General features: G+C 38.8%; 1 protein-coding gene across 4 annotated transcripts in view; it reads left to right on the plus strand.

Annotated features, from left to right (window-relative positions):
- GREB1L (GREB1 like retinoic acid receptor coactivator) overlaps nucleotides 1-26004 on the plus strand; it is a 57662-nt gene that overhangs the window by 4549 nt on the left and 27109 nt on the right. For 2 of the 4 annotated variants that reach the window (XM_062488407.1, XM_062488415.1), the window contains exons 3-13: nucleotides 3149-3325; nucleotides 5817-5993; nucleotides 7868-7990; nucleotides 11163-11300; nucleotides 13167-13304; nucleotides 13638-13757; nucleotides 15473-15610; nucleotides 17391-17576; nucleotides 23125-23451; nucleotides 24319-24447; nucleotides 24929-25063. In XM_062488407.1, coding sequence (XP_062344391.1) covers nucleotides 3149-3325; nucleotides 5817-5993; nucleotides 7868-7990; nucleotides 11163-11300; nucleotides 13167-13304; nucleotides 13638-13757; nucleotides 15473-15610; nucleotides 17391-17576; nucleotides 23125-23451; nucleotides 24319-24447; nucleotides 24929-25063 — 1788 coding nt within the window. The remainder of the gene's footprint in view (nucleotides 1-3148; nucleotides 3326-5816; nucleotides 5994-7867; nucleotides 7991-11162; nucleotides 11301-13166; nucleotides 13305-13637; nucleotides 13758-15472; nucleotides 15611-17390; nucleotides 17577-23124; nucleotides 23452-24318; nucleotides 24448-24928; nucleotides 25064-26004) is intronic. The other 2 variants (XM_062488424.1, XM_062488432.1) reach the window with 2 other exon arrangements.

Raw genomic sequence — 26004 nt, forward strand, 5'->3', positions numbered from 1 at the left:
ATGGAGGCTTGAGGGTCTGTCTGTGCTGCCTCTCTCACTGCCCACCCATCGGGATCCCTTTCCCTCTGCAGAAGGGGAGCCAGAGGAAACCATTTGGCATCAGCCCTGTTTATTGTCTCACCACCTCAGAAAATGAGGTTTTGGCAGTAAGCTCTGAGCTGCTAGCTGCTTTCTGCAATTGCTGGCAGAGGGGTAGAGATAATAAAGGTAGTGAATTTCAACAAGATTTGTGAAGTTCAGGAGTTGGTTGGATGACATCAGTGTCCCCAAACTTAAGTCCCCTGGGGCAGCAAAGTAATTAAAGCTCTCTCACAAGCTGAACATCACAGAGGCATGTGCTGGTCAGCCAGTCTGCACATGCATACCTCTCTGATCCAGAGATGTTGCCTGCCAAAGCAGAAGAGGATGCCAAAGGAGATTGTGAAAGGAGGGAGAAGGAGGACCATACAAGGGGTCTGGGAGCCCTGGATACGTAAGAGATGATACTGGGGGTAAATTGTAGGTATTGTTTGCAGATTAGAGAGGATGCAGCATTTCTACAGTCCAGTCCTACATATCCTAAATGGTGGAAAATGATAAGTGTATTAAGATCTATAGCCTCTCAGGTAAGAGGCTGCTGTTCCCATGATAGCAGGCTGTTACTGAATTGTGCTTGTAAACTTGTTAGGATGTTGTTTCGTAGGGTTCTCCTGTAGCTTTACCCTTGGGAACTGATGCAGAATGGTGACAAACAGCTGCTCAAAGAATGGCTGAAGTTGTTTTGCTTGTAGCCTGGATAAAGCTGAGTCTTTTCTTTCACCTGGAATGTCGTGGAGCACTGATTCACTTCACTGGGACATCAAAACCATCAAGCACTCTGAGGGGCTTCTCATGTGATATTCACCCTTCTCAATGGTGTGTGCTCCTTCAGAAAGCAAGTCTGTATTGACACACAACAATACTGGCAACCTTCCTTGTGCTGGTATTGCTATTTCTAGCAATTCCTTCGAAAACCTCATCACCATTCATGCTTCTGGACATTTCCAGAACATTTTTAGGGAGAGACTGGGCTAGAAGGTTATTGTGAAAAAGCACGGGTTTAAATCTGTGTTGAAATCTTACTGCACTTGCTGTGTCATAATCCTTATCTGCAGATTTCCTGTTTGCCCACATTGTCAGCAGTGGATAATTTTTCTATGTTAAATCTAGATTTAAAGTGGTATTTTCTGAGCATGTCAGCTACTGAAATTTCACTGAATGACTAAATATTTAAGGTCAGTTTTGAAAATTCTAGATATAATACCCAGATGGCATAAACATTAGAATAAGCACATTTTATTTTGAATGTAAGGGACTTTCCCCATGGGTTTATCTGTGATTGTTTCTTTCTAAATTACGTCAAAAAGTGTAGGTAATACTTAGCCTGGTATCTGGCTTTCTATTTGACTAGGATCAGTATGTTTTTAGAGAACATGCCATAAGAAGAATTTAACAGATTAAAATCATATGGCACCTGATCAGAAAATAACTGATTGTACTTATATGCAGAGTTAACACTTCTCTCCTAAAACATATTTAAGTTTTTCTTGGTAAGTTATTGCTGTAGTCCACTGATTCATACATGAAAACTTTAGATGCTGTGTTTCAATTCATTGCCTGGAAAAAGGTGTGTGTGTGAGGGGTGAATCCAAGCTAGCTTTCCATGAGCTGGAACTGAGCTGATTGAAGAACTGCAGAGACCATTCAGCTAAGAACTGGCTCAGCAGATTGTGAATGTAGGCACAGGACTGAACCTGTATGGACCCTGTTTTCAGCATGCTGCTGCTTGTGAGGAAATTCATGCAAGCTGATTCTGTGCATTTCATTTTACACATGCTCTGTGCTTGCTACAGTTTTGAGATAAAACCAAAACCCATTAACTTCCATAATTTTTAATGAAATTGCTATAGGTTTTGGTACAGGAGCTAAGAGCACAGACATACATATCAATAATGGCTGAGGTGGCTTTTGGTTAAGCTGTGATCACATTGTGTTACCAGATGGTTAGACAATGTCTTTCTCCAGGATTTTTATTTTTCTTCCTTAAAATTTCTGTGACAATTAAGGACTACATGAGTAATATTTTAAATCAAGTGTAAATAATAGGTATTGATAGCTGAAGTGTTAATAGCTATTGCAGTAATTTCAAACTTCACCATAATCTTGATTCTTGTGATTATGATTTTCTTTATTTATTGTTTATTTATCCTGGACACTGCTCTGGCTTGCCTTGCTATGCTTTCTGTGTGACCCAGCCTGCTTATCTGCTCACTGCACGGCATAGAACATCAGAAACTCTCTCAGGTCCCCATTTTTGCCCACTTCTGCTGCTTTAGCCCTACACCGATTAGCAGCTCAAGAAGCAATGTTATGTCCTTATTTTGTGTGCGTACGTGTATTTGAGTAGGGAAAAAATTTAACTGGGGACTTGAAAGTCATGCAGTCCACTGAGTCTTCAAGAGACTCAACTGGAGACTTAGCGAAAACATGATTCACATGTCTAAAACAGTGAATTATTTATTTGCTGGGATTTCTAAAATGTGTACAGAATGTAAAAATTAGATATTTAATTGTTAATTAAATTAATTATTTTAATGCAATAAAATAAGTTTTAGTAGCCACTAGTAAACTTCAGTCATCAATTTTTATCCTTCTTTTGTATTACTTAATGGTGTTTATGTATCAATGCTAGCCTTCTGCAAGCAACAAAGACAAAATGGTTTCTCTTAAAAAACTGTAAACTAAAGTTTGGCAAAGAAAAAATAATGTTTGGCATGTTTCAAGAGCTGTTTTCTTTTATTAAATCACAAGCTTATCCTCTTATTTCGATTGTTTTGAAAAATTGGGTTGTGGAGCTATTTGATATCTAATGTTTGTACACTTAAATTTCTTTTGTACCTGAATATGTTCAGCATCTTCAAAACAATGTTATCTATTGCCTCTGAAGCTCTCAGCTCATGGTTCTGATGAGATGCTATCTGAATTTCCTCTGTTTCCCTTAAAAAGGATATATTAAAACCCCAGTTACAGCATCAAGTTGTGAAGCCCATTCGCTTTTGTAACTGTTAAAACAAAGAAAATTAAATTAATTCTTTTGAAGAGTTATCATTTGTTTTGCTTTATTTCGTAGGATTTTGTCAAGCAGGCAAGGATTTACGGTTAGTATCTCTGTGCATGGAGCAAATTGATATCCCAGCAGGCTTCCTGTTAGTGGGAGCCAAATCTCCCAACCTTCCTGAGCACATTCTAGTCTGCGCTGTTGACAAGAGGTTTTTGCCAGATGATCATGGAAAAAATGCACTTTTAGGTAAGAGATCTTTTTTCCTTTGTGCCATAATAATTCAGAGAGGGGAAAAAAAGCCAGTTGAAAATTATCTAATGCCATTTCAGCTAATAACCTTCTATTAGAAATATGTTGAGGAGAGGAGTGATTTCATTAAATCAAAGCTGTAAATGAACCTGCCTTAAAAGCCCATTTTAAAACAAGTCCCTGATTCCACAATTAGCCACAATTGAATCTCCTAGATTTCTGTGTGGGCAGAAGTCAATTGCAGCCCTGGCATTCTAAAGTTGAACTACCCATATACTCTTTATCTCTGCTGGAGCTTACAGCATTTTCATTTGAGAAGAAATATGCTCATGCAAGTATTGAAAATGAACTGTATAATTTTTATTTTTTTTTTATTAAGGGACTATTTCTGCCCTTGGCTTCACCAGGATCACTGTTCACAGTAGAAGTTCTGGGAGCAATTTGTTTCCCAAAACCCAATACATAGGGACACCCCCTCCCACCTTTCCCAATTATGTCATAATCTGTTACATTTATGAAGATTAAAATTTTAATACAACAGTGTGTCTTGGTAATTGAAGACAGGCCTATGTGCACCTAGACTTCCTGCCTGGATCACAGCTGGTACACATTTTAACAGGCTAGTAGAAGTGATTTAATGTAATTTGGCTCCTTTAGCCTGTTTTGAATTTATTCTCTCATTTCTCCCTCCAGTCATTGTTCTTCCCAGGATATATTCACAAAGACCTTTCATCAGGAAAGAAATAACAACAAAGGATAAATACCCTGATTTAACTGCATTGCTCAAATTCTGGTCCAGACCAGTAATATGTTGTGTAACTCTTTGAAACAGCTTTATTTTGTGCTTTAATGTTACCTCTCCATTAAATCCATTTGATATGCTACTACACACTGTAAACCTTTGGGCCTAAGGCAGAAATGCCCCTGGCCTGAGTTAGATAGAGGTTGTGGTGTGCTGTGCCCTCACTGGCTATGGCTGGGGGTGTGGGATAATGGGATACTCTGGTGTACACTTCAGGATTCAGAGGGGCTTCTCCCCTGTTAAACAGGGGAAGTGTCAGGAGCTGACCAATAAGAACTATCTGATAGACAGGCAGATGGTGTTTAAACCTGATTAAATGTGGTACTGCTTGTCTTTGTTGGTAAGCCTCCCCCCCTTCCCAGCTTTGTATCCATCCATCATCTCTGGTCTCATTTGATAATGAGCCTGGTGACTCACATCTCTGGTACTGCTGGTGTATTGAAGTGCCTCCAGGCTTCTGAAACTGGCACCTATAAGCAAAGAACTGACTCAGCAGCTCTGTGAGACCCTTGTTACTTTTCCAGAAGAATGTAGAGATGCACCAGTAGATCCTGTGGGCTGCGAGGGAGTAAAGAAAGGCTGATTCAGTCCCAGGAAAAACGGGATGAAGAAATTTGTGTCTTGACAACCTTGTCCAAGCTGATAATGAGGCACAGTAAGGCTAAAGACAATGGCCTAATTATTAAGAGTTTTGTGGATAAGGCATTTTGTCAAAAACACTAGATATCTTTGTCATAAACCATTAATTTGGCTGACAGGTGAGTGTAGGAACCAGTATCCTCCAAGGTGTTTGTCATCATGGAAAACAATGGCAGTAGCAAGAATGAAAAATCGATTCTCTTACAGATCTTGAACTGATTAGTAAATGGAAGAAAGCCCCAAACAAACAAAAATAAAGCATGCCCACTAGGTATGAATCTGCTAGCACTTTTATAAATCATTATTGATATTCCACAGAAAATCTGTTTCATTAAGGGTTGAAAGCAATTCAGAGATAAGTGACATGACAAGTAAGACAGGAGGGCTTAATTGTTCAGCATTAGATAATAGAGGGCTGATTCAAACAAAAAAGATTTTAAGGCAGACCTAATTCAGAACATGCCCTGTGCTTTGTTCTATTAAATGTTAGGCTGGTGCCATCATTATGCCAGATTCCCATTAGCATAGCTATGAATGGCCCTGGAAATCAAGGCTGCATATAATTCTTAGTCTGGATTGTATCCTCCAGACCTCAACTCAAAATTTCACCCCTTTCTGTGAAACCTTGTTGGGAACGTTGCAGAAAAACAGCCTTTTTCCCTAAATTTGTTACTTTCTTGAGAAGCTGTAGATTTTTTAAACTGTTCTGAAGCACTCCAACTTTGGCTGTGCAAATCTTGACATCAAATGATAGTTTTCATGACTTGAATAAAATGTAATGTTCAGCTTACTTGGAAAGTATTTTGTATAAGAAGCCTCAGGGAAAATTCATTTGATGTTCATTTCAGTCATATGAAATTGCTCTTATGGATTAGCCACTGTTTTCAGAGAGGTGTCTGCAGTTTGGGACCCATGGATATTTAATATAGAAAAAGTAGCCTCCAGTCCCTTGGAACTGGATGTGCAGGTAGGTTTAGATGGCTTTATTCCTAGCAGATAGCACAAGACATTTAATCTGTTTGTGTATCTTCTACTTTGTTCTTCCAGGATTTTCTGGGAATTGTATAGGCTGTGGAGAAAGAGGATTTCGGTACTTCACAGAGTTTTCCAATCACATTAACCTGAAATTAACCACTCAGCCAAAGAAGCAGAAGCACTTAAAGTACTACCTAGTAAGAAGCTCCCAAGGTGTACTGTCAAAGGGACCCCTTATTTGTTGGAAAGGTAATAAAGGTGCCTATTCAATAAAAGAGGTGTTTTATGCTGTTAGGGTTGATGTGGAATGAAAAATTGCAAGTTTCTGTTGAAAATGTATGCATTCAAAAGCAACTGCTTGAAGGGAAAATTCTTACAGATTTCACTGAAGTTTGGATTTTGCCAAAGAAGTTTGTCTTAATAATAACCATGTGATTGTAAACACTCTTCTTTCATCTCCCCATACTTTTGGTGGCAGCCCTAGATCTGCCCACCCTAAGAGTGTGCAGTCATCTTGGTAGAAGAAAAGAGGTTACTCTGATGAGTCCTTGATGTGCCTGAAGCACAGTGACTCACAGCCAGGGCTGCAACATTGGTTTTCCACTGATATTCATCTTTGCAGGTGCAATCCAATCTGTCTCATGCCTGAGGGATACCTAGCATGCCATAAGGTTAAGAAAGCTCAGGTCATGGATCTTGGGGAAAGCAAAGGATGCTCCTGCCGTTTGCAGTGTTTTACACTTGGTCTTACCCTCTACCAGAGCAGCCTGTGCGATATTATGTGCTACAAGAGGGTACATCTGTGACCCCAAGGCAAGGTAGCTATGGGGTCTCTTATTGGAGGATGCAGGATTTTGGAGCTAGAACCATGCAAAGACTCAAGGAAAGAGTGGTTTGCCTACTCACTACCAAGTTGGTTTATGTGCAGACTACCTGACCTTTTCATCTGTGGTCTCACTCAGTGAGGACAGAGTTCGATCTGGTCCCTGTTGTTCCAAAAAGTTGATGAGAGGAGAGGGGAAGCTCTGCAGGAGGACTGACAGACATCTGAAGAGTCACATCCTGATGCGAATAGCAGCATGACACCAGAAAGAGATGGTTATCACCGAGCTGTATGAGTGATTATAGTTAGTTAGTGGTTCAAAAGGATCCTGGCTTTAGCTGCTTTGCTCCGTTACAAGGATAATCAACTACTGCTTTAGAGTGCATGTGGGTTTTCAACAGCATTTTTCAGAAAAATGTCACAAATATTTAATTTGGAAGTCAAATCCCAAATGCAGACAAAGGAAGCCTTATTTTACTTTTGGAATCTTTTTTTCTCTCAGATGCTCATGTAGTTAGAGTTGGTGCATGTCCTGGTAAATCCAGTCAGGAGTTTCACTTTTGGTTATATGCAAATGGCAATTGCTCTGAGAGCCCATGAAAGTTGAGAAAACCAACCAGGAGTCAACCTCATGGGCATTACTTTGATAGGTTCTGTCCCCATACTGCTGCCATCCATCTGGTAACCTTTCACTCTTCACTTACATTATAGGTCTAATTAGAAGAAGAGTGCTTTTAAGCAATTAAACACTTTTCTTAAAACAAATCCTGATCTTAGATCTCAGTTTAAAAAATGGATTAATACGTGATTTTCAAGGTGACATTCTCCTCCCTCAACTCAGTTTTCATCCAGACAGACACTAACAGCGCTGAAATGTCCCTGAAGATTTGTGGAGGCTTATTAAAAACCTGGGTTTCAGCACACTTTCTCCTTTTAAAAGGCAGCATATGATGGTTTGTATACAGGTTGTGCCACAGAAATCGCTGAGTGTTTTCTGGGACATGTTCAATACCTTCAAATCTCTTGGAAGCGGTGATCTGAGGGCTCTTGCCGTTTTGCAGCATCTGGTCTGTATTTGCCTGGCCCCCTGAGTGGCCCCCAGGGAGGTTTCCTTAATTAGAAGACAAAGTTGACTAAACTGCGAATCCGTATTTTCGTTGAATGCTGCCATTTGCCGCTGTTTGTTGTACGTGCTCTATGTACGCTCTTAACATTTTGTCACCTTTCGCCACCGTGTTGCTGAACCTTGCTGCTGGAAGGCAGGCCTTGTTAATATGTACTGTAGCTGCTTTGTTTGCAGAATGTAGAAGCAGGCAATCATCTGCTGCTAGCCTCTCTGCTAAACCAAATCCTTCGGTGTCGCCGTCCACGACCCCAGAGGGTGGATCAGCTAATGGATACAAATCAGGGTTCACTCAGACAGGTAGGAGCTGAAAGTGCTGTAAAGATAACCATTGGGGGTGGTAAGTTACCTCAGACACTGGTGGGTCAGGGATGTTGTAAACAACTGGGTATTTACCTTGAGCCATATATAGATTACATTGGAGAGGATGCCTTCCAGAATTTGCTTTGGCAAAGATTAAGACCCAGGTGAGGCTGAAGGTTAGATTAGTCTCAAAACAACAGTTGATGTAAAAGCATTAAACGATCTTTTGATTAATTTATTTGATTCTGTGCCTGCCTGTCTTTCTTTCATTAATTTTTTTGTGCATCTCAAAAAACTTCAATTACATGTTTGTAGGAAATCGCCTACTTAGTATATAAACTAGGCTATTTGTCTGGAAAAGGAAAATAAACTTTTAGGGAGAAGGGGGAAGATTTTATTTACTTGCTTTTTTCCTTATTTATTTAAATTTTGTTGCACACAGAGATGTACTTAGAATTGCAAGTTACCCATATGCATACCGTGGGTTTGTGTTATGTGAGCTAATTGTTCACTCACAACTATCCTAGAAAGCTATTAATGATATCCTTAAATAAGGAGAATATACAAAAATCAAGTAGACATTGACCAACAAAGAAACAGCATCTTAATGTCATGTGTCTAGTTATTTATTGCAAGTAGCCAAAGTGCTCTTGTATGAGCTTTCTTCCTCATTGCTTTATTGCAGCTTCATCTATGCTGTTGTATGTTTTTGTGTCTGTTCATGCTATTTCTTGAAAAATTAAAAACAAGAGAAAATGGTCTGTTAATTGTTGCTTTAAAGGAATGTGCAATGCAGATATAAAGGAAGATGGTTAAAATACTTTTTACACCTAAAAAGTTTGTTAAAAAGAGTAACAAACAAAAGCTGAACATAGGCATTCACGTGAAATTATACTGATTAGTACTTTCAGAGGCACTTCCCTTAGATGGTTGCCCCGTCTCTGTTGAGGAAGCTAAATGCTTTAGGCTTTGGGTAAAATTAAATGACTGTGTGGTTTAAACACATCTGCATTGCATTATCCCTTTGCTTCCAGATTCAGGCATGAGAACTGTGCAGATGCATGAGAACCTGTTTATTTGGAACAACAAGAATTCTAATATTTGCACAGCTTTGTCTTCTATTGTATCTGCCAAGTTAATAGATACACCTTTTATATATGGCTTTCTTTCTCCTTATCACTCTCTGCCATTTTCAGTCTGCTTGGTGTTTCTGTGTGTCACTGTTTGTGCTCCTAGGTCATGCTCATCAAAACCTTTTCATCTCCTTCTACTGTTATCTTCTAGTGAAGATAATGCCACATACATACACATGAATCCCCTGTGACTGGGAGAAGGGTGGAGGGCACCTTTTATTCAGGGCATAAATTCTGACTTGTCACCTGTGATGGAGGTGGAAAAAGCTTTTCTGCCTTTTTCTTTTCTAGATTCTGCATAGCTCTTTCTACTGGACTTTGCTTCTTGGTTGTTTTAAAACAGGACTGCTTATTAGCAGGTTAAAACAAGCACGTTGTTTTCTGACATCGTTTTCAGTGCATCACCAAATCATACCCCTTTTTTTCTTTAAAAGTTGTGTAGATAATTCTGGTGAGTTGTTCAGTCTCTTGAGTTCTATAGGATACATCTAGGTAGTTATGGGCATACAGTATCAAAAATATGGTTTTGGGCAGACACTTGAGAGGGGAAAATTCAATTCATGTGTTAAGCAACTAGAAACGAGGCTTTACAAGAGAAAGATGAAGAATTTTAACAATTGGTATTTTAATAAGTCCTGCTTGGGTAACAGAGTAGCATTTAAACATATACCAGCCACATCCACATTTACAGTTAAAATTTCAAGAAAATGTATTACAACTAGAGACAGAGAAAAAAGAAAAATACCCAAACCTTCTGGACAGTTTGCTGTGAAGAAACTTTAACTTTTAACTATTTGCCACATCATATTTAATGACAGACCAGCGTCTCCCTCCAAGGGCCCTGACCTGGTGGTCTACTTTGTTAGCCATTCAGCGTATTTCCTGTGAACATGGACAAGGTTTTCTGGTGGGGCAGCAGCAGCAGAGGCTTCTGTGTTTGTTCTTCATGTCAGTTACTCTGTCTGGCAAAGCAGAGCTTCCTCCCACCCTCCTTCACCAAATGGTGTGTGACCTGAGGGTGAATGTGTTTGGCAGATCAAGTTGGTGTTTGTCTTCTGTTTTCTTTAGCTGGCTGTTTTACTAGGACATCTGTAGGTGAACTTAGCCTCCTTTGCCTACTTTTTGCAAACTACTTTCTGGATTGATGCTGAGTTAATATTCTTTAGCTCTGGTTGTAAGAATTTGGATTTGCTAGTGTATCAGCATCCAAATACCAACTTTTTCTTGAAGTAAATTGCAACTACTAAATGTCTGATGTTAAAGAGATTTACATGCTGAGAGGTTTGGAATCAGTTTTATACTGGGCAAATATTAAAATTTGTTTGTTCTTCAGTTTATCCTTCTAAAAAGTAAGATTTATAGGTTTTAGCCTTGGTAACAGGCTTGCTCTATGAAGTTTGTTAATTCATGCAAAGAGTTTGGGCTCAAATATCCTTAATTCTTTTACTCAGACTTATAAATGGGCATAAGTTTTTATAGTTTTATAGACCGTAGTGCTGTAAGAAGGCTATTGGTTTTGGGTTTGTTTTTTTCTGCCCTTAGTCAAGCCTAGCTGTGTCTGACAGAGATTCATTAGCTTGTTGTTGAAAATTTCAGGTGATGGAGATTCCGCAAGCTCTTTAGGCAACTCATTCCAGTGCTTATTCTCTATGCTCGCTGGCTGCAAGTTTCATAATCTCTTTGTCTTAGCTTCCTCATGTGAACTGTGAGAAAACTGCATTTACTTGCCTATCCCATGAGGCTATATTGAGGAGTAATGAGATAGCCCATTCTGCAGTTAAAATATTTTTTGAGTGTGTGTGAGTGCAAAAATATTGTGGAAGAGATCAATCATGGGTTCAGTAGAATATAAGATTCTATAGATATGCCCAGTTAAATGTTTGTTAAAACTCATGAAAGATACATGCAATTTCTTTGGAGTGTAAAAAAATGATTTGCAATTTATGCAGAGATGAGTCTTGATATATGTGTATATAGTAAAAATTATATATATATATATATATATAAGTCATTAATTAAACAACTTCTATTCTCAGATTCTTCAGTGTTCAGTCCAGCAAAATCGTCTTCTGCTGCTGTTAACTTAAGTGGAACACAAGACCCATCCCGGAGCAAGAACATTGTGAAACCTCTGGCCCTCTCAGTACAGCTCGTAGGAAAGGCATTTGCTGCAGGTATGGCTTTGCTTTCCAAAACAGCTGAGACCCATCAGCTTAACAGCCAAGAAAAGAGAGTGTAATTTTTTTGGTGGAAAAGGGGAAGGAAAACATTCACTAGCATTCTCCAGAACTCTCATATTCTTGCAGCCTTCAGCACAGAAATTTTTGCAGTTAGTGCTGTCCCCAAGCTTGAGCCACACCTTGGCTTTCAGATTTGACATCCTGGTAGGAGTGCAATGATATCTCTCTCTGCACTTCCTAAGATATGCGAGAGAGCATAAATGTCATCTCTTGATATCACACTGATTCCTGCCTCGCTAATTGAGGTCTGTGTGTAGTTCTGCATTTCTAACAATTATAGTTCCTCAGCATACATTTAGTGGAATTTAGTCTCGTTTTAAGGAATTTTAATATCTCTGCTGTTTTATTTGCTAATTTCTGTATTGTGTGTTTAACAAATTATAACCCTCAACTGTGACATCTAAGTCCCTCACTGACACTCTGTTGGGATAATCTGGTTGTTTTTTACTTTAGCTGGTTAGTCTTTAAGCAATAAAGAAGAAATAATCACATTTATTGCAGGACAGTATGCTTGAATGAGAAAATATATCCATTTATTTGGTTTATATATGTATATGAGCATTACACTTTATACATGATGTATTGCATCTGCTGTTTAATGCAATATATATTGTTATGGTGCATAATATAATTATGTTGTATCTAATAAATCATTAACAGTTCTTCATGCAAAATACCTTTTGCCCTTCCATACTTGTACGATTTTATTTTGCACTGAAATTTCTTCCCTGCTTTTCAACCACTTCTGTAACTCACCTGTGTCCACCAGATCTGTCCATACAAAATTGTTGACTCAGAGTACAGATGGGGAGCTTACAATGGGCAAGTGAGGTTATTAATGTTTTGTCCAGTTGGCAACAGGAGAGTCTTGTGCCAGAATTTATTTGGATGTCTGCAGCTGAGGCATTGCATTGCTTTAAGCCACATACCCACATCTCTAACACTTCCAGTTGCAGCTGCCATCAGCAAGCTGCTGGACCAGCTCCTGGTGTTGCTTCTGGTATATGTTCTTGGGAGCTAAATCCTTGTGGAGCTGGCCGATACCAGCAAGGAACTGTAGTTTCCATTGGCCTCCATGTTGGCAGTTTATGCCTCTTTTTTTCTTCTGCAAAAACTGTGTTCTGAAGAAGAATGAGAACTAGCTCAGATGAGTGATGATAACTTCTGGTGGTCATCCATTGTTGTAATTTAATATTGTGGCCTGGATATAGCAGGTCCTGCCAGAGCGTCAGGCTTGCTGGGACTGGAGGATCACCTTAGGCAAAGGTAGCAAAATGAAGCATGATTTGCCTCAGTAATGCTCAGGCCATGTATACTTTGCAGCAAACTGCCCTGTCTTCCCCTGCCCAGTGTCCTTTGCTAAGGCTTTAGATGAAAGCCCTGTAGTGAATTAGTGTGCATAGCATATGGATGACTTGGGGGAAATTCTGTAGATACACACAGTGGCTTAGAAATCTTTACAAACTGAATTCGCCATGGATATTAAAAAAAAAAAATTCACCGTGTAAAAAACATGTCACGCACTTCCCAATAATTTTATGTTTGTGTAATTTTTTATTGTATTTTGGTCTTTTTTCCACCTATCCCTCCCCACGTGGAAATCTGGACACCCTTTTCAAGGCTTGGATTTGCAGCCTGAATGTTTCTCTGCTGAGTGCATTTGATGCTTTCCCTGGAGTATGTTTTTTTTTGGTCGCTCATCTTGCCCTGTTCTTTTGCATCTGTGTGTGGCTGTATTATTTTATTTGTTTGTTTTCAAGATTGTCTCAAGCCACACACTCTGTATTTTATTATACTCAGCTCCTCTTCCACTGCGTACCACGGATGTTGCTAATGGAAACGCTAATGGAGGAAGAAATAACACATTGAGTACTACAGTCTCTCGGCCAATGCCTCACTCGACATCTCCAAGTCCTGGCTGTGCAGCTGGAGACCAAGGTAAAGAAAACCCCTCTGATTCTTTATTCTAAGCTGCATTGGATCTTGAGCTTGCAATTTGTGATTTTGTTCTTCTTCCTTGTAGCTGTTCCTGGTGTTCAGTCTTTACAGATCCATTTGCTTTTTGGCATGACCATAAATGATAATGCTGGACTTTTTAACAAGGGTAACAATATTTTTCACATCATAGTCTGGTTTTATGTAAATCTAGGTATGAGCCTCTGGTGCTGTGCGATGTGATACCTGCTCAACACCTGTGTCAAATGGAGTGTGGGCTGAAATTTGGTAATTTGGGAGGATAGGGTTTAGAATTAGTTTTTGCTTTCCTTCCAGCATCTATGTCCAGTTCTGGACCACCAAAGAAACGCCACCGAGGATGGTCTCCTGGGTCCCCAGTCCCTCCTCCTGCTTTAGCGGTACCTGTTCCTACAACCCGGTCTTCGACAAGAACAGGTAAAACTTGAGTGACAGTGAGATTTCATTTGCTAAAATGTGAACTGAGCCAGCCCAGCAGCCCTGTGCTGCACCTCTCATGTGTTGCACAGCAGATGTAAGTGATCTTGTCCAAGTATTTAAGCGCACCATGAAGAGTTTTTCAGGTGCCCCCAAAAAAGCACATGTGATTGCTTGGTCCTGGTTGTTGTAGTCTAAGATGTGATACAAGGGAGGTAAAACTGCTGGAGGAGAGAGAGGAAAGGAAGAGGAAAATAATATTATTAAAAATACAAAGGTAAAAGAAATCCAGAGTCCCCCAACTGCAACTCGGTTGTTCTAAAATTGTGCAGGTGTATGGATATATGAATAAATTTCAAGGATTTTCTGTTAGCCTTCACCTTGACTGTTGTGTCTCAGTCTGGTGTGGGATGCTACAGGAACTGTACACTCCGTTTCTGCATGGGAGAAACAGCATTATATAATTTCGGCCTGACAAAGGACACTGATATCCACTAGGTCATCTTCAGTTAAAAGAAGAAAGTGAGAACCAATTGTTACTTTTGCATGGAAAGGCTGCAAGAATTTAATATCATGACATGAAATAGAATTAGTTATGAGTACTCATCGATATCCATATAGATACCTCTTTATTCATAACTCTTAATAAAACTGTTCTCTATTTGAGTACTTTTCAGTTGTAAGATTGAGCATATTTTCTAAAGGGGAATAAAGAGTTATTCTTCTCTCTGTAGAGTGAGAGAATAAGCATCCATGGAATGAAAAAAGCCATTCATCAACATGCACAATGCATTTTTAACACTACTCTTGAAGACTTGGTTTTAAGATATTTTGGAATTATTTTCAGATATATTCATCACAGGAGGTAGGGTTACATGGTAGTGCAGGCCTGCTTATCTGAACACCTCAAATTGCAGCTTTTGTCAGTTTCTGTCTTCAGAAACCTGCTGAAGAGACATGACATAAGGCAATCTCCCCTTTTTGTTGAGTTTGCCTCCACTAATCTGCTACCTCTGTTGTGTACTGCATTTTCTATGAGTCTTCAGTAGTACTTTTTTCTGTTGGATAAACAGTTTTCCCTGGTAAAACATATACATTCATTCATCCTGCCTTTGAAGTTTTCCTATTGATGGCATGGTTTGAAAAAGTGGTTGCAAACCACCAAATGAGGCCTCAGAAACTTGTGAAGCAGGCCTTACTCTGAAACCTGATTGCAGATTACAAAATTCTTGCACTTTGTTTCCTTTACTTATGAAAGATGTTGTTGCTCTTCCTGAGTAAAGCCTGATTTTTATCCTTGTAGCAACTATCTAAGGGCAGCTTTGAGATTTTGGCCTGCTTTTATTTTTCTTATCTACATATATTCTAGGTCAGAAGTTGAAGCAGTTTCTTCCCCTGTATTGAGAGGCAGTATTTGGGGTGGCCTTTTGGCTTAGTACTTGGCTTTGTTTAAAGATGCATATTCAAACTTGTGTTTTGCTCTCTCATTCTCACCAACAATACAGTGGTCAGAAAACGTTTTATTTTAGGGGTGGGGCTACAGGAGGATAAGGTTCGTAATTTAAATTACTTAAAACTATAGCAGGAAATGCAGAGACCTTTTGAATTTTATTACAGTTAGTGATTTGCAGTAATTTTTTTCTTATTTGTTCATAAGGCCAAATCACAGTATGAGCCTTTTAGTGATGGAAGTCTCTCTTTTCTTTATTTTATAGAGCCTCTTTTGTCAGTCCCAGTTCCTCAATCCATGTTAACTGGAATTTTACAGCCTCAACCCATCCCAGCAGGGGAGACTGTAATAGTTCCTGAAAACCTGCTGAATAACTCGGGAGTCAGACCAGTGATTCTGATAGGTAAGTCTTACACTGGGGAATCAGATGCTGCATTTTGTACTAATACATGCTTCCCAGGAGAAAGAGGGTTTTATTTATTTTTGTTTGTTCTGGCATTCAGTGCAATACAAAGTTGGTCACAGATAGATTCCCTTAGTTGCTCAATATTTTAAAATTAGAGTCAGGTGGTTTCTGGAGAACCTGATTTGCAAACAGGTCACCACCAGGTCAAATTTATGCAGAACCGCTGGCCAAATCTAAGTTTTATACAAATAAGATTTTTGTTAAACCCAAGAAGAGAAATATTTCCAAGTAATGAAAATAGCTTTCCAGTACAAACAGCTTATAAACTAAGCAGATATTTCCTGCATCATTTATAGTTCAGATCTTGAAGCCCCAGAATTCTACATGAGAAGCAGAAAATTGATTTGCACTGACTAAACAGGAGTAAATCATACTAACTTTTTGTCATTTATAGTCCATAGTTCTTGTAAGCAATTGAGATAACAGATCAGGCTTCAGGCTTTTAAAATCCTTTAGCTGTATGAAGTACTTTGTTAACCCTTAGAATGACATTGCCTTAAGAGTATGGCTTTTAATATGAGTATGCCTTTCAACCTGAGCTATTTGGGCATAGTATATAATAAAACATGGGTCAGCTATTGCTGCCAAAATTTTGATGAGTGATTTTTCTTTTTTCCCACTTTAAATTTCTTTTGGGTCCAATATAGTATCGATAGTCATATAAAGTAGCTTCTATGTCAATAGAACATGCCTAATCAGTGCAGTCTGTGAAATAATTTACCATTCCTGAAGGAATGGAGAAGTTCTCCAAGTCCTCACTCGCACAGATAATTTTAATACACTCAGTTCCCAGAGAATTAACAGGACCATCTACACCAGTAAATCTGTAAAGGATAGGGTTACGCTTCTGGTTTGTTTTGCTTAGCGTTGTTTTCCTGGAAGCCAATTATAAAGATCTAGCATGGTGCTCTAATGGTTTTCAGAGAAACACTTCCTTATTAAAGATGAGGGTGGCTATAGCCATCAGCTTAAGTGCAAATTGAATGCAGCCCTTAGGCTCTTGGAGAGCTGCCATTAAGTCCTCAGTTAGGCTAAATGTTAGTGGCCCTGAGAAGCAGTGTTCTATTAATAGTACAGAACCAGATGTACCCAAAAGGATGGATTTGGCAAAATCTCAGTGGAAATGCTTCTTTTGAAACGAAAAACATTCTGAAGGAAAAGAGGAGTTAGCTTGTGCTCGTGTGCTTTACCTTGCAGAATAGCATGTTTTGTTGTCTATGTTTATTTTACCTGTTTATGAAAACAGAATGGGAAGGTGGCAAAAAAGTGAAATCAATCACAGCAATACCACAGTAGCTGAATCAATGCTAATGTCACTTATGCTGCTTTTATAATGTTAAGATCAATGTACTTTTGCTTTCATTGATTTTTTCTTCTTTGTACACTATATTATGGAGAATCTGTATTTAAAGGTCAGGATGAGACCCAAACAGATAATATTCTCATCTGTATTTGGATAACAATAGTTATTATCCTGCTGGATATAATGCTAATGTTAGTTCTTGCAAATGTGTGTGATCACTTCTTGTAAAATACAGCAGAAGATCCCTGACCTAGAATTTATTTTTCAAACTATTATAATGCCAAGAACAGTCATTAATGCAGTTTATTTTGCCAGACAGCTTTAAGAAGAAGTTTGGAAATGTATTGTTGTGCACGATTTCATGTAATGGCAAATTTTGTGAATTTCTGAGGGGATTTGTTTCTTTTATCATAGGCTATGGCACTTTACCTTATTTCTATGGAAATGTTGGTGATATTGTTGTAAGTCCCTTGCTGGTGAACTGCTACAAGATTCCACAGCTGGAAAACAAGGATTTGGATCTCTTGGGTTTGTCCAGCAGCCAGCTGCTAAGTGTGGAGAATATGATACTGTTAACTATTCAGTATCTTGTCCAACTAGGTAAGCAATTTGTCATAAGCACTTGGTTTTATTCGAGACTTTCCTTTTTCCTTCATACCTTCTTTATATCCCTTTCAGGGCCAGTTTTCTGGCTGCTTTTGTGGCTGGAAGAGGCAAGTGGCTCCATCTAGTGTGTGTGACTTGGCCACTTTGTTCCTGAAACGGAAGAAGTGAAGTGAATTTAAAGGCTGATACTGCTTCTGCTTTCCGTATGGGGATTGACCAGGTCACCTTTGTGAAGTCGATTTGCAATGCAGATAACTCATTTGCTTAGGGTATCAAACCATCAGTTATCACAGCCCTTTCTAAGGACACCCGATCTGTTTTATTCAGTTTTGTGACAAATGCTGGCAGATGTGTGATGGTTGTCATTGTTTTGGTGTCAGCACTGAAAACCACATTTGTTATTCAGACTAAAGCAAGTGATTCAGTGAATATTTCATTCTTGCAAATGTTTTTGAAATGGACTTTTTGCAATTTTGAGAGTAAACCAGCAAGCGACTTTTTTTTTTCTCTTATTGCAGGTCCAGTCATTTTCTCTCCCTTAGAATAAAAAGAGCAGTGGCAACAGCAAGGTTTTAGAAGTTAAAAATGCAGGATAGTGTTAGGAAACTTCCACAGCAGTCTCACCCTAGCTTTTGTATTTGAAAGGATGCCACTTATCATAGAGGAGTGTGAAGTTACTTTTGTGAAGAGCGCAGTGCATCTGTGATACATAATGGTATGAAATATGCAGGTGTTTCAAAAACAGCAGCACAACTGCTGATAGGAGCAAACATGCCCCATGCAAGTTGCACCCATGAGTGCTTACACTTTGCTGCACTTCTGTAAGAGACAGGAAGAAAACCATTTTTTATGTTGTAATACTCTCCAAGTGACCTGTTAGCTTTGTTTATCACTCTCTGCCTCACTAGTGCATTGGATACCATGTTAGAACTGACAAAGGGTTTCTAATTTTTTTTTAAAGGATGTTTTTCTGTAACCTTCTTTCAGTGGGCTTAAATTTGTTATCTGAGGTTTTCATCTTTCTTGGAAGTTTTTGTGTGTTAAAACCAGCTGCTTCACACAATTCTGGATTGATAGAGGCAGCTTGAAAATTTGTAGCCAGCTGATAACAGCATTTCCTATTAAAAATAAGCTGTTTGTTGAAACCTGTGAGTCAGTGAATCGTGCTTCGTGAGCAAGTCTAAGTTTAGATGGATGCAGCAAGTCTCTACTTGCTGCAAACTAGAGGAGGCTTCATGCAAAGCTTCTGCAGCAGGACTGTGTTTATTGAGCACTGTGACTTCAGCATAAAGCAGTTCTCTTATTAGCAGGTGTTTAGTTTGGTTTTTGTTCTTAGCTGTGCTAAGCTGCATAGTTTCCTATTTGACCTGACGTGGAGACATGGAGAGGTGTGCCAGTACTGTAAGATGAAAGAGAGCCTAATGAGGAGAAAAGTAAAAACATTCTGTAGAGGAGGGGATCAAAACATGTTGCTGGTTTGAATATTGCTGTAAACTTAAAACTGTTGTAATTGTGACAGCTGCATAGCCTTTGTCCCATGTTGTTAAATCAAAGCAGATTAGAGGTGATTGGAAGGCAGCCAGATTCAAAAGTTTTTTATAAGAAGATATGTGTATTTTACAAATACACATCTACATTAACAATTCATTCATATAAGTATTTTTTTTATTGAGAAAGTAGAACTAAAATGTTTTTCTTTTCTCCAGAGTATGTTGGAAAAGAGAAAGATAATGGCAAAGATAAAAAAGCAGACAAAAGCACAGAAGACAGTCTTGCCTAATTTTTTTCAGGTCTTACTGTTTGTATAAAATATATTTGCAGATGACTGTGATCACAGATTATAAGAATATTACCTATGTAAGTACTCCTTTTTTTGGTAAAAAAGGATGTAGCTGAGAATTCCTATCAGTTTTTTTGTAAAATTATGACATTAATTGTAGGATGATGCTGTTGTGTTTTCAGAAATCAGCTGAACAACTCGTGATGGTGTTAAAAATCAAAGTTTAAAAAATGCTTTTCTGATGCTTTAGACCTTATATGGAGACTATACATAGTTAAACCTGAGCCACAGCACTGCTATAAATAAATTTCATTGTAATAGTAAAGGAATAGTAAAGGAGTGAGTAAAAAAAGATAAAGAAGTGTGTTTGATTTCAGAGGGTTTTTTGGTTTTTTTGTTTTGTTTTGTTTTTTTAATCTATCTCCTGGACTTACTCAGATTTCACATTTGTTATCTTTGGCAGTGCTCAGGGTGAAATATTCTCAAATTTTGTTTTTATACATCAGGATGCCCCTATTTGCAGTATGGGTTACATTCCATCATCTGTAATCATCAACTTTTTACTATTGCACTGCCATTTCTACAAACACAATCTCAGCCTATGCAGTGCTAAGATGGTCTGTGCTCTGGTTGAAAAAGATTTCTGGACCCTTTGTTTTACCATCTGTTTAGAGTTCTGAAATCATTCTCTCTTCTCTCCTGTTGTGGTACATTTGAATTATTTTGACTATATATGTGGTATGCTGTGACACCCAGAGGTGTTTTGTAGTTTTAATATCCAAATGCACATCCAGACTCAAGGCTCCTGCAAGGCTTTATCTTGAGTGGAAGGGATAGTCAGAAACTAAAAGCAAGAGCTTATTCCAGCAATTCTCCTGTCTTAGATGGTTGGAAAAGTAGTTTCTGTGGGATACACCATCAAGTTTGTGTACCCAGAAATGAGTATCATCCAGAAATGGATGACATTCAAATATGTTGACTTAAACTGTATATAATAATAGAATATAACATAGCAGCATTGAATCATTTAGGTTGAAAAAACCTTTAGTATCAGTGAGACCAATCATTAACCGAGCCAGGTTCACCACTAAACCATGTCCCCAAATGCCACATCCATGTGTCTTTTGAATGCCTTCAGTGATGCTGAATACACCGCTTCCCTGGGCAGCCTATTCCAATGCCTAACCACCCTTTCAGTGCAGAAATTTATCCTAATATCTGATACAATCTTTTCCTGGCACAACTTGAGGCCATTTCCATCTATCCTGTCACTTGTTATCCAGAGAGAAGAGACCAATTCTCACCTGCCTACAGACTCCTTTCAGGTAATTGTAAAGAGTGATGAGGTCCTCCCGGGCCTCCTTTTCTCCAGGCTAAACAACCCCAGCTCCCATTTCCCATAGAACTTGTGCTCACCAGCTTTGTTGCCCTTCTCTGGACATGCTCCAGCACCTCAATGTCATTCCTGAACTGAGGAGCCCTGAACTGGACACAGGATTTGAGGTGTGGCTTCACCAGTGCCAAGATGATCCTGCCCTGGTCCTGCTGGTCACATTATTTCTGGTACAAGCCAGGCATTGGCCTTCTTGGCCACCTGGGCATATGCTGGCTCATGTTCAGCCAGCCATCAACCAACATCCCCAGGTCCTTTTCCTCTGGGCAGCTTTCCAGCCACTCTTCCCAAGCCTGTTGCACTGCTGGGGGTTGTTGTGACCCAAGGGCAGGACATGGCACTTCGTTTTGTTGAAACTCAAACCATTGTCCTCGTGGCATTGATCCAGCCTGTCCAGATCCCTCTGCAGAGCCTCCCTGCCCTCTGTCACCTCCAACTGCCTGCAGGTGCTTTCACACAGAATATTTTCATACTGCATATTCTGAGTTGAAAGGGACCCATAAGGATCATCAAGTCCAGCTCTTAAGGCAATGGTCCATATGGAGTTTGAACCTACTGGGTTGGCATTATTAGCACCATGTTCTAACTAACTGAGCTAACCTCACTCAATCCCCTTGTCCATGTCATCAATACAGATATTAAACAGACTGGCCCAAACACTGAGCCCTGGGGAACACCACTTGTGACCGGACACAAATTGGATATAACTCAGATATTAATATTTTATTATATTGTTTATTTGGCAGTTTTGTTTTTGAAATAAGGATGATCATGCTCATTTCTGTAGAGAAGTTTCTATATATTCCCTTTTAGCATTGACTTTTTTTTTTTTAGAAACTGTTCACAATCAAAATCAATATCTATATTATTGTCTTACACCTCATCTGATATTAGTTCCACTATTTTTCTGGACAGTTGTGGAGAAAGTCTGCCATACTTCATATAAGTAATCTGAGTGAAATTCTGTGTATTCTCATACTGAGAATCTGCTTTTCCATTTGTACCATTATTTTAATCTTCTTGGATTCATGATGAAGACCCTTTTATTTAGAGCCTGTCTCTTAAGTAGCCTTCCCCAATCACCAAAACTTTGCTTTTATTTCTACTAGTGGATAGCATCATTTTCAGGGGTTGATATGTTTCAGGTAAACTTTACATCTGCAGAGGAACATTCTTTGTACTGATATATGTCTAGTTTTTTTTGGTTTTGTTTTTGTTTTTTAAATTTTAAAATCTTCAAGGACCTAGAATGTATGATGTTTTCTTAGAAGGAAAAGGAAAATACATTTCTAAAAGAGAGAATTATGCCCATGCTGTGTTAAATTGGACTCATCAGAATCTTTCAGTTTGCATCAAAAATGAAAACAGCTTTGCACTTAGAAGTTTATAGTTATCTTACCATCCTATGGTAATTGGGTGGTGGCACTTTCTATATGTTACTTCTCAAAAAGGCAAAAATGGCAACAGGTGGCAGTTTTTACAGATTCTGTGCTGTGGGTTATTTACCCACACCCTGTTTCTCACACAACTTTTCTGTTTCCTGGCCCGAAAGAAAACATAAAACCAAACCCAGTGTTTTCACATATCTCTGATATTTAAGTACCCCCCTGTTCTGTCATAGAAAAGAAAGCTGCTGAGGTGTGAAGCTGTCTCCTTTGGCACTGATACAAGATCTTGGCAATATAAGATACAGTTACTTTTTATTCTGTGTTCATGAATGTTTTTAACTCTTCCTGAATATCTTTGACAATGAGACAGAGCTAAATTAACTGAATTAATTGAAGTTCAGTCTGATGCCAAGATAGGATGGCTTATATTTCTGTTTTCCTGTTTGAATTGACAGAGTCTGGGGAATGTAGATCTAAAGTTGAATATTCTTCTTTATGTTAGATGCTTGCAGATTTGCTAAATTAATTTAGTTTAGCTAAGGAAGAGGTTATACATGTTTATTTGCATCCATGCTTAGTTGATTAGTATGCATGATGAGAAAAGGCAAAGCAAAGAGCACTTCACAAGCTTTGTCAGGCTGCGTGGCTGTGATTAGGCAACAAGGGTAACCATTTTGGTTTTCTGCTGCAAAAACATATGGCTGCATGCTTAATCCTTCTCTTCCAGGCAAAAGGCACATATTTTCCCACTCCTTTGTTTGTCCCACCAATTGCTGAAGCTAGGAGTGAGGTGGAATACCTCATTGTTTAGAGGAGAAAAAAAAAGGCAGCGGTGGAAGAGAAAGGCTTCTAAAATAAAAAAACCAAGAATAAAAAAATTTGGTGAAGGGGTTCATCAGATCAAGACAGATGTAATTATTCCTGGTTCAATAACATTTTTATACGAGACACTGTTCTTCTGTTTGTTTGTTTTCACTGTAGGTCCTGACCAGATACCCCTGAGGGAAGAATTTGAGCAGATCATGTTGAAAGCTATGCAGGAGTTCACTCTGAGAGAGAGATCCTTGCAAATGAGTGCACAGTGTATCTCTGTGTCACCAGGTCAACTCCCTTGGCTTGCCAGGTTAATCGCTAGTGTGTCTCGGGATCTCGTGCATGTTGTTGTCACCCAGAATTCCCTGGCAGAGGGCATCTCGGAGACCTTGAGGTCTCTCAATGAAATGAAACATCAGCAAAAGCTACCAGATTATGTAGTTGCCATTTGTGCATCAAAGATTAGAGGAAATGAATTCTGTGTAGTTGTTCTAGGTGAGTATATTTGTAGACTGCTTCAAATGTCAATGCCACATTAATTTTCTTGAGTTATTGATCCGGTTTTTAAATCTCTTTTGTTCTTCTTATTCTCCCTTGTATTGTTGCACTGCTATGTCACAGTTTACTGTGTCTTCAGCAAGATTTGGGGTACTGAGGTCCATGAGGATATAGAAAAATATTTTTGTGCTACTCATTACTACTTCTTGAGAGGCCTGAGACTTTATTGTTTGTGTGATTGCCTTAGAAAATATCTTGAAGTGACCCAGTAGCAAAAAAGTTGGTTTGTCTTTGTTTCATGTAACAACTATGGTATTTTACATGGAAGAGTCTTCTGCAGACTGCTTAAAAGAGAATGTGCTTTTCATCCTTTTTATCCTTACTTTTATCCTTTTTATCCTTATTTTATCCTTTTTATTCTGCACTGATGACTGGCTGTGCTGTTTGTGTGTGAATGAGTGTGTCTGGACAGAAATGAACTTTGACTAGTCATCTTTCCTTTGTAGGCAGGTAAATCAGTAATGTCAATATTTTACTTGTTTCACCTTTTCCTGCCCACACTAGGGATAATTACATTTTTTATATTTATCCAGAATCCTCCTTTTCATCTAAGGTACAAATACTTGCTTTGAATATAATTTGTCATACAAGTATGTATAATGATGTGCAATAGCAAAGAACGTGCTAAAATTAGTTATATCAACTAATTCTCCAGTCACTAGTGAAGTAGGCTTGACACTGCTCTCCCAGTCTACTGGGTAAAGGCAGTGAAGATCCATGATTGAAGATCAGAGTGCCCCAGACTTCTAGGATAAGTAAATTGTGTTAAGGTTTGCTCTCACTCTTTCTCCCTCTCTTTTCCAGGTCAGTATCAATCTCGGGCACTTGCAGAGAGCATGCTTACCACCAGTGAATTTTTAAAAGAGATTAGTTATGAGCTCATCACAGGGAAAGTTAGTTTCCTGGCATCACATTTCAAAAATACATCTTTAGGTGAGTGATTCTAAGAAGCTCTAGCCAAGACAGTCTTGTCTTTAGGGTTTGTGTGTCTCAGCAGTTAAAAGGCACATGGATACAGCTCTGCTCTCTCCATTGAGAGGCATTCTGTTCTTTGTCATTTTTATGTCAAAGAGTGCTTGTCTTCTTCACCTGGAGGGTGGCAGTTCATAACCCTCTGACAAAACACTTTTAACACTGTCTCAGCTGTTGAATGTAATGGCAGGACATGTAATGCACATATAAGTACACAAGTGTTTTTCAGTTTGCGCTTTTAGCAAGGTTTTAGAGGTTGTCTTATAGTGTGTGTTTCTTTGTAATCATCAGATGTCACCAGCAGCTGTAAAGCCACAGACCTGAAATTACACAACTGTGCAGATTTTGCATCAGTTATATGAGAACATGGGTGTGTGTAATGTTAGATGTTGTTTCTCTGAAATGGTTTCCAGATAATTTGGTGTTGCTAATTCTGATCTAGGTGATGATTTGGACAAGCTGCTGGAGAAGATGCTACAGCAGAGAGGGGAAAGTGTCATTATTCCTTTTAATGGAGATGTTAGTGAGTGTGTGTCATCTCAGGAGGCTATTGCCATGGTTTCTACACAAGAACCAGGTAATTTTTTTACTTGCAAGATATGAAATAACTGAGTAGCTTGTTAAACATCAAAATGCATACACTTCAGGAGAATCTGAGGACACGTTTGCAGTGTGCCAACCCTAAAATACTAATACTGCCAGCTAAATGTAGCAATATAGCCGTCGCTTGGACAGAAAATCTCTCTAATAACCTTCAGCAATTTTTTTCCCCCGATGTTTTTATATTCTCTAAGCTAAAACATGTTATATTCTGTTAGGCATCAGGCTGAGTAGAGAAGTTTCTTTGTAACACTGGCAGAGTGGATTCATCTCATCTTTTTGGACAGAGAAAAGGAATGTAACCTTGAGTTTAAGGCAGAGGGGAATTGTGTTCTCTTGATCTCCTCAGGTATCCTCCTGCCTGGTAATATGCATCTGAGACTTGTGCTCTGAGGCTTAAACTTTTAGGGAATGTGTTTTAAGATCTTGGACTGAAAGCGCTAGGAAAGTGTGATCTGTAATCAGAGATGTGTCTTATTCAGCATAATTTGATAAGATGCTTAAGTGCAAAAGGTAAGCTAGGATTTCCTGTCTAAAATTGCCAATTTTCAGAATTATTTAGGTATTCAGAGTTCTAAACATACTTTCCTTTTCATATCACAATAATGGAAAAAGATACACTGAGCAGTTGTGAACACTGAGAACTTTTCAGGTCTAATATCAAAGCAAATTCAACCTTCAGTAAGGCTTTCTTTCTGTGAAAGAATGGTATGCTCTTGGTTCATATCAGTTAACTTAAATTCATGTATTTGGTGTTAAATCTGAATGAAAGCTAAATGGTTTATTGTCTCCATATGGATCAGGAGATCCAACTAGAAGGGCTGCCAGGCATTTTGTTCTGGCACCCTCAGAAGTACAAGTGTTGAGCTTCCTCAGAGGATTAATTTGAAGGGAGAATGATCTTTAGATTCTGTTTTT

Source organism: Cinclus cinclus, chromosome 1 (assembly GCF_963662255.1).
Source record: "Cinclus cinclus chromosome 1, bCinCin1.1, whole genome shotgun sequence".
Lineage (NCBI taxonomy): Eukaryota > Metazoa > Chordata > Aves > Passeriformes > Cinclidae > Cinclus > Cinclus cinclus.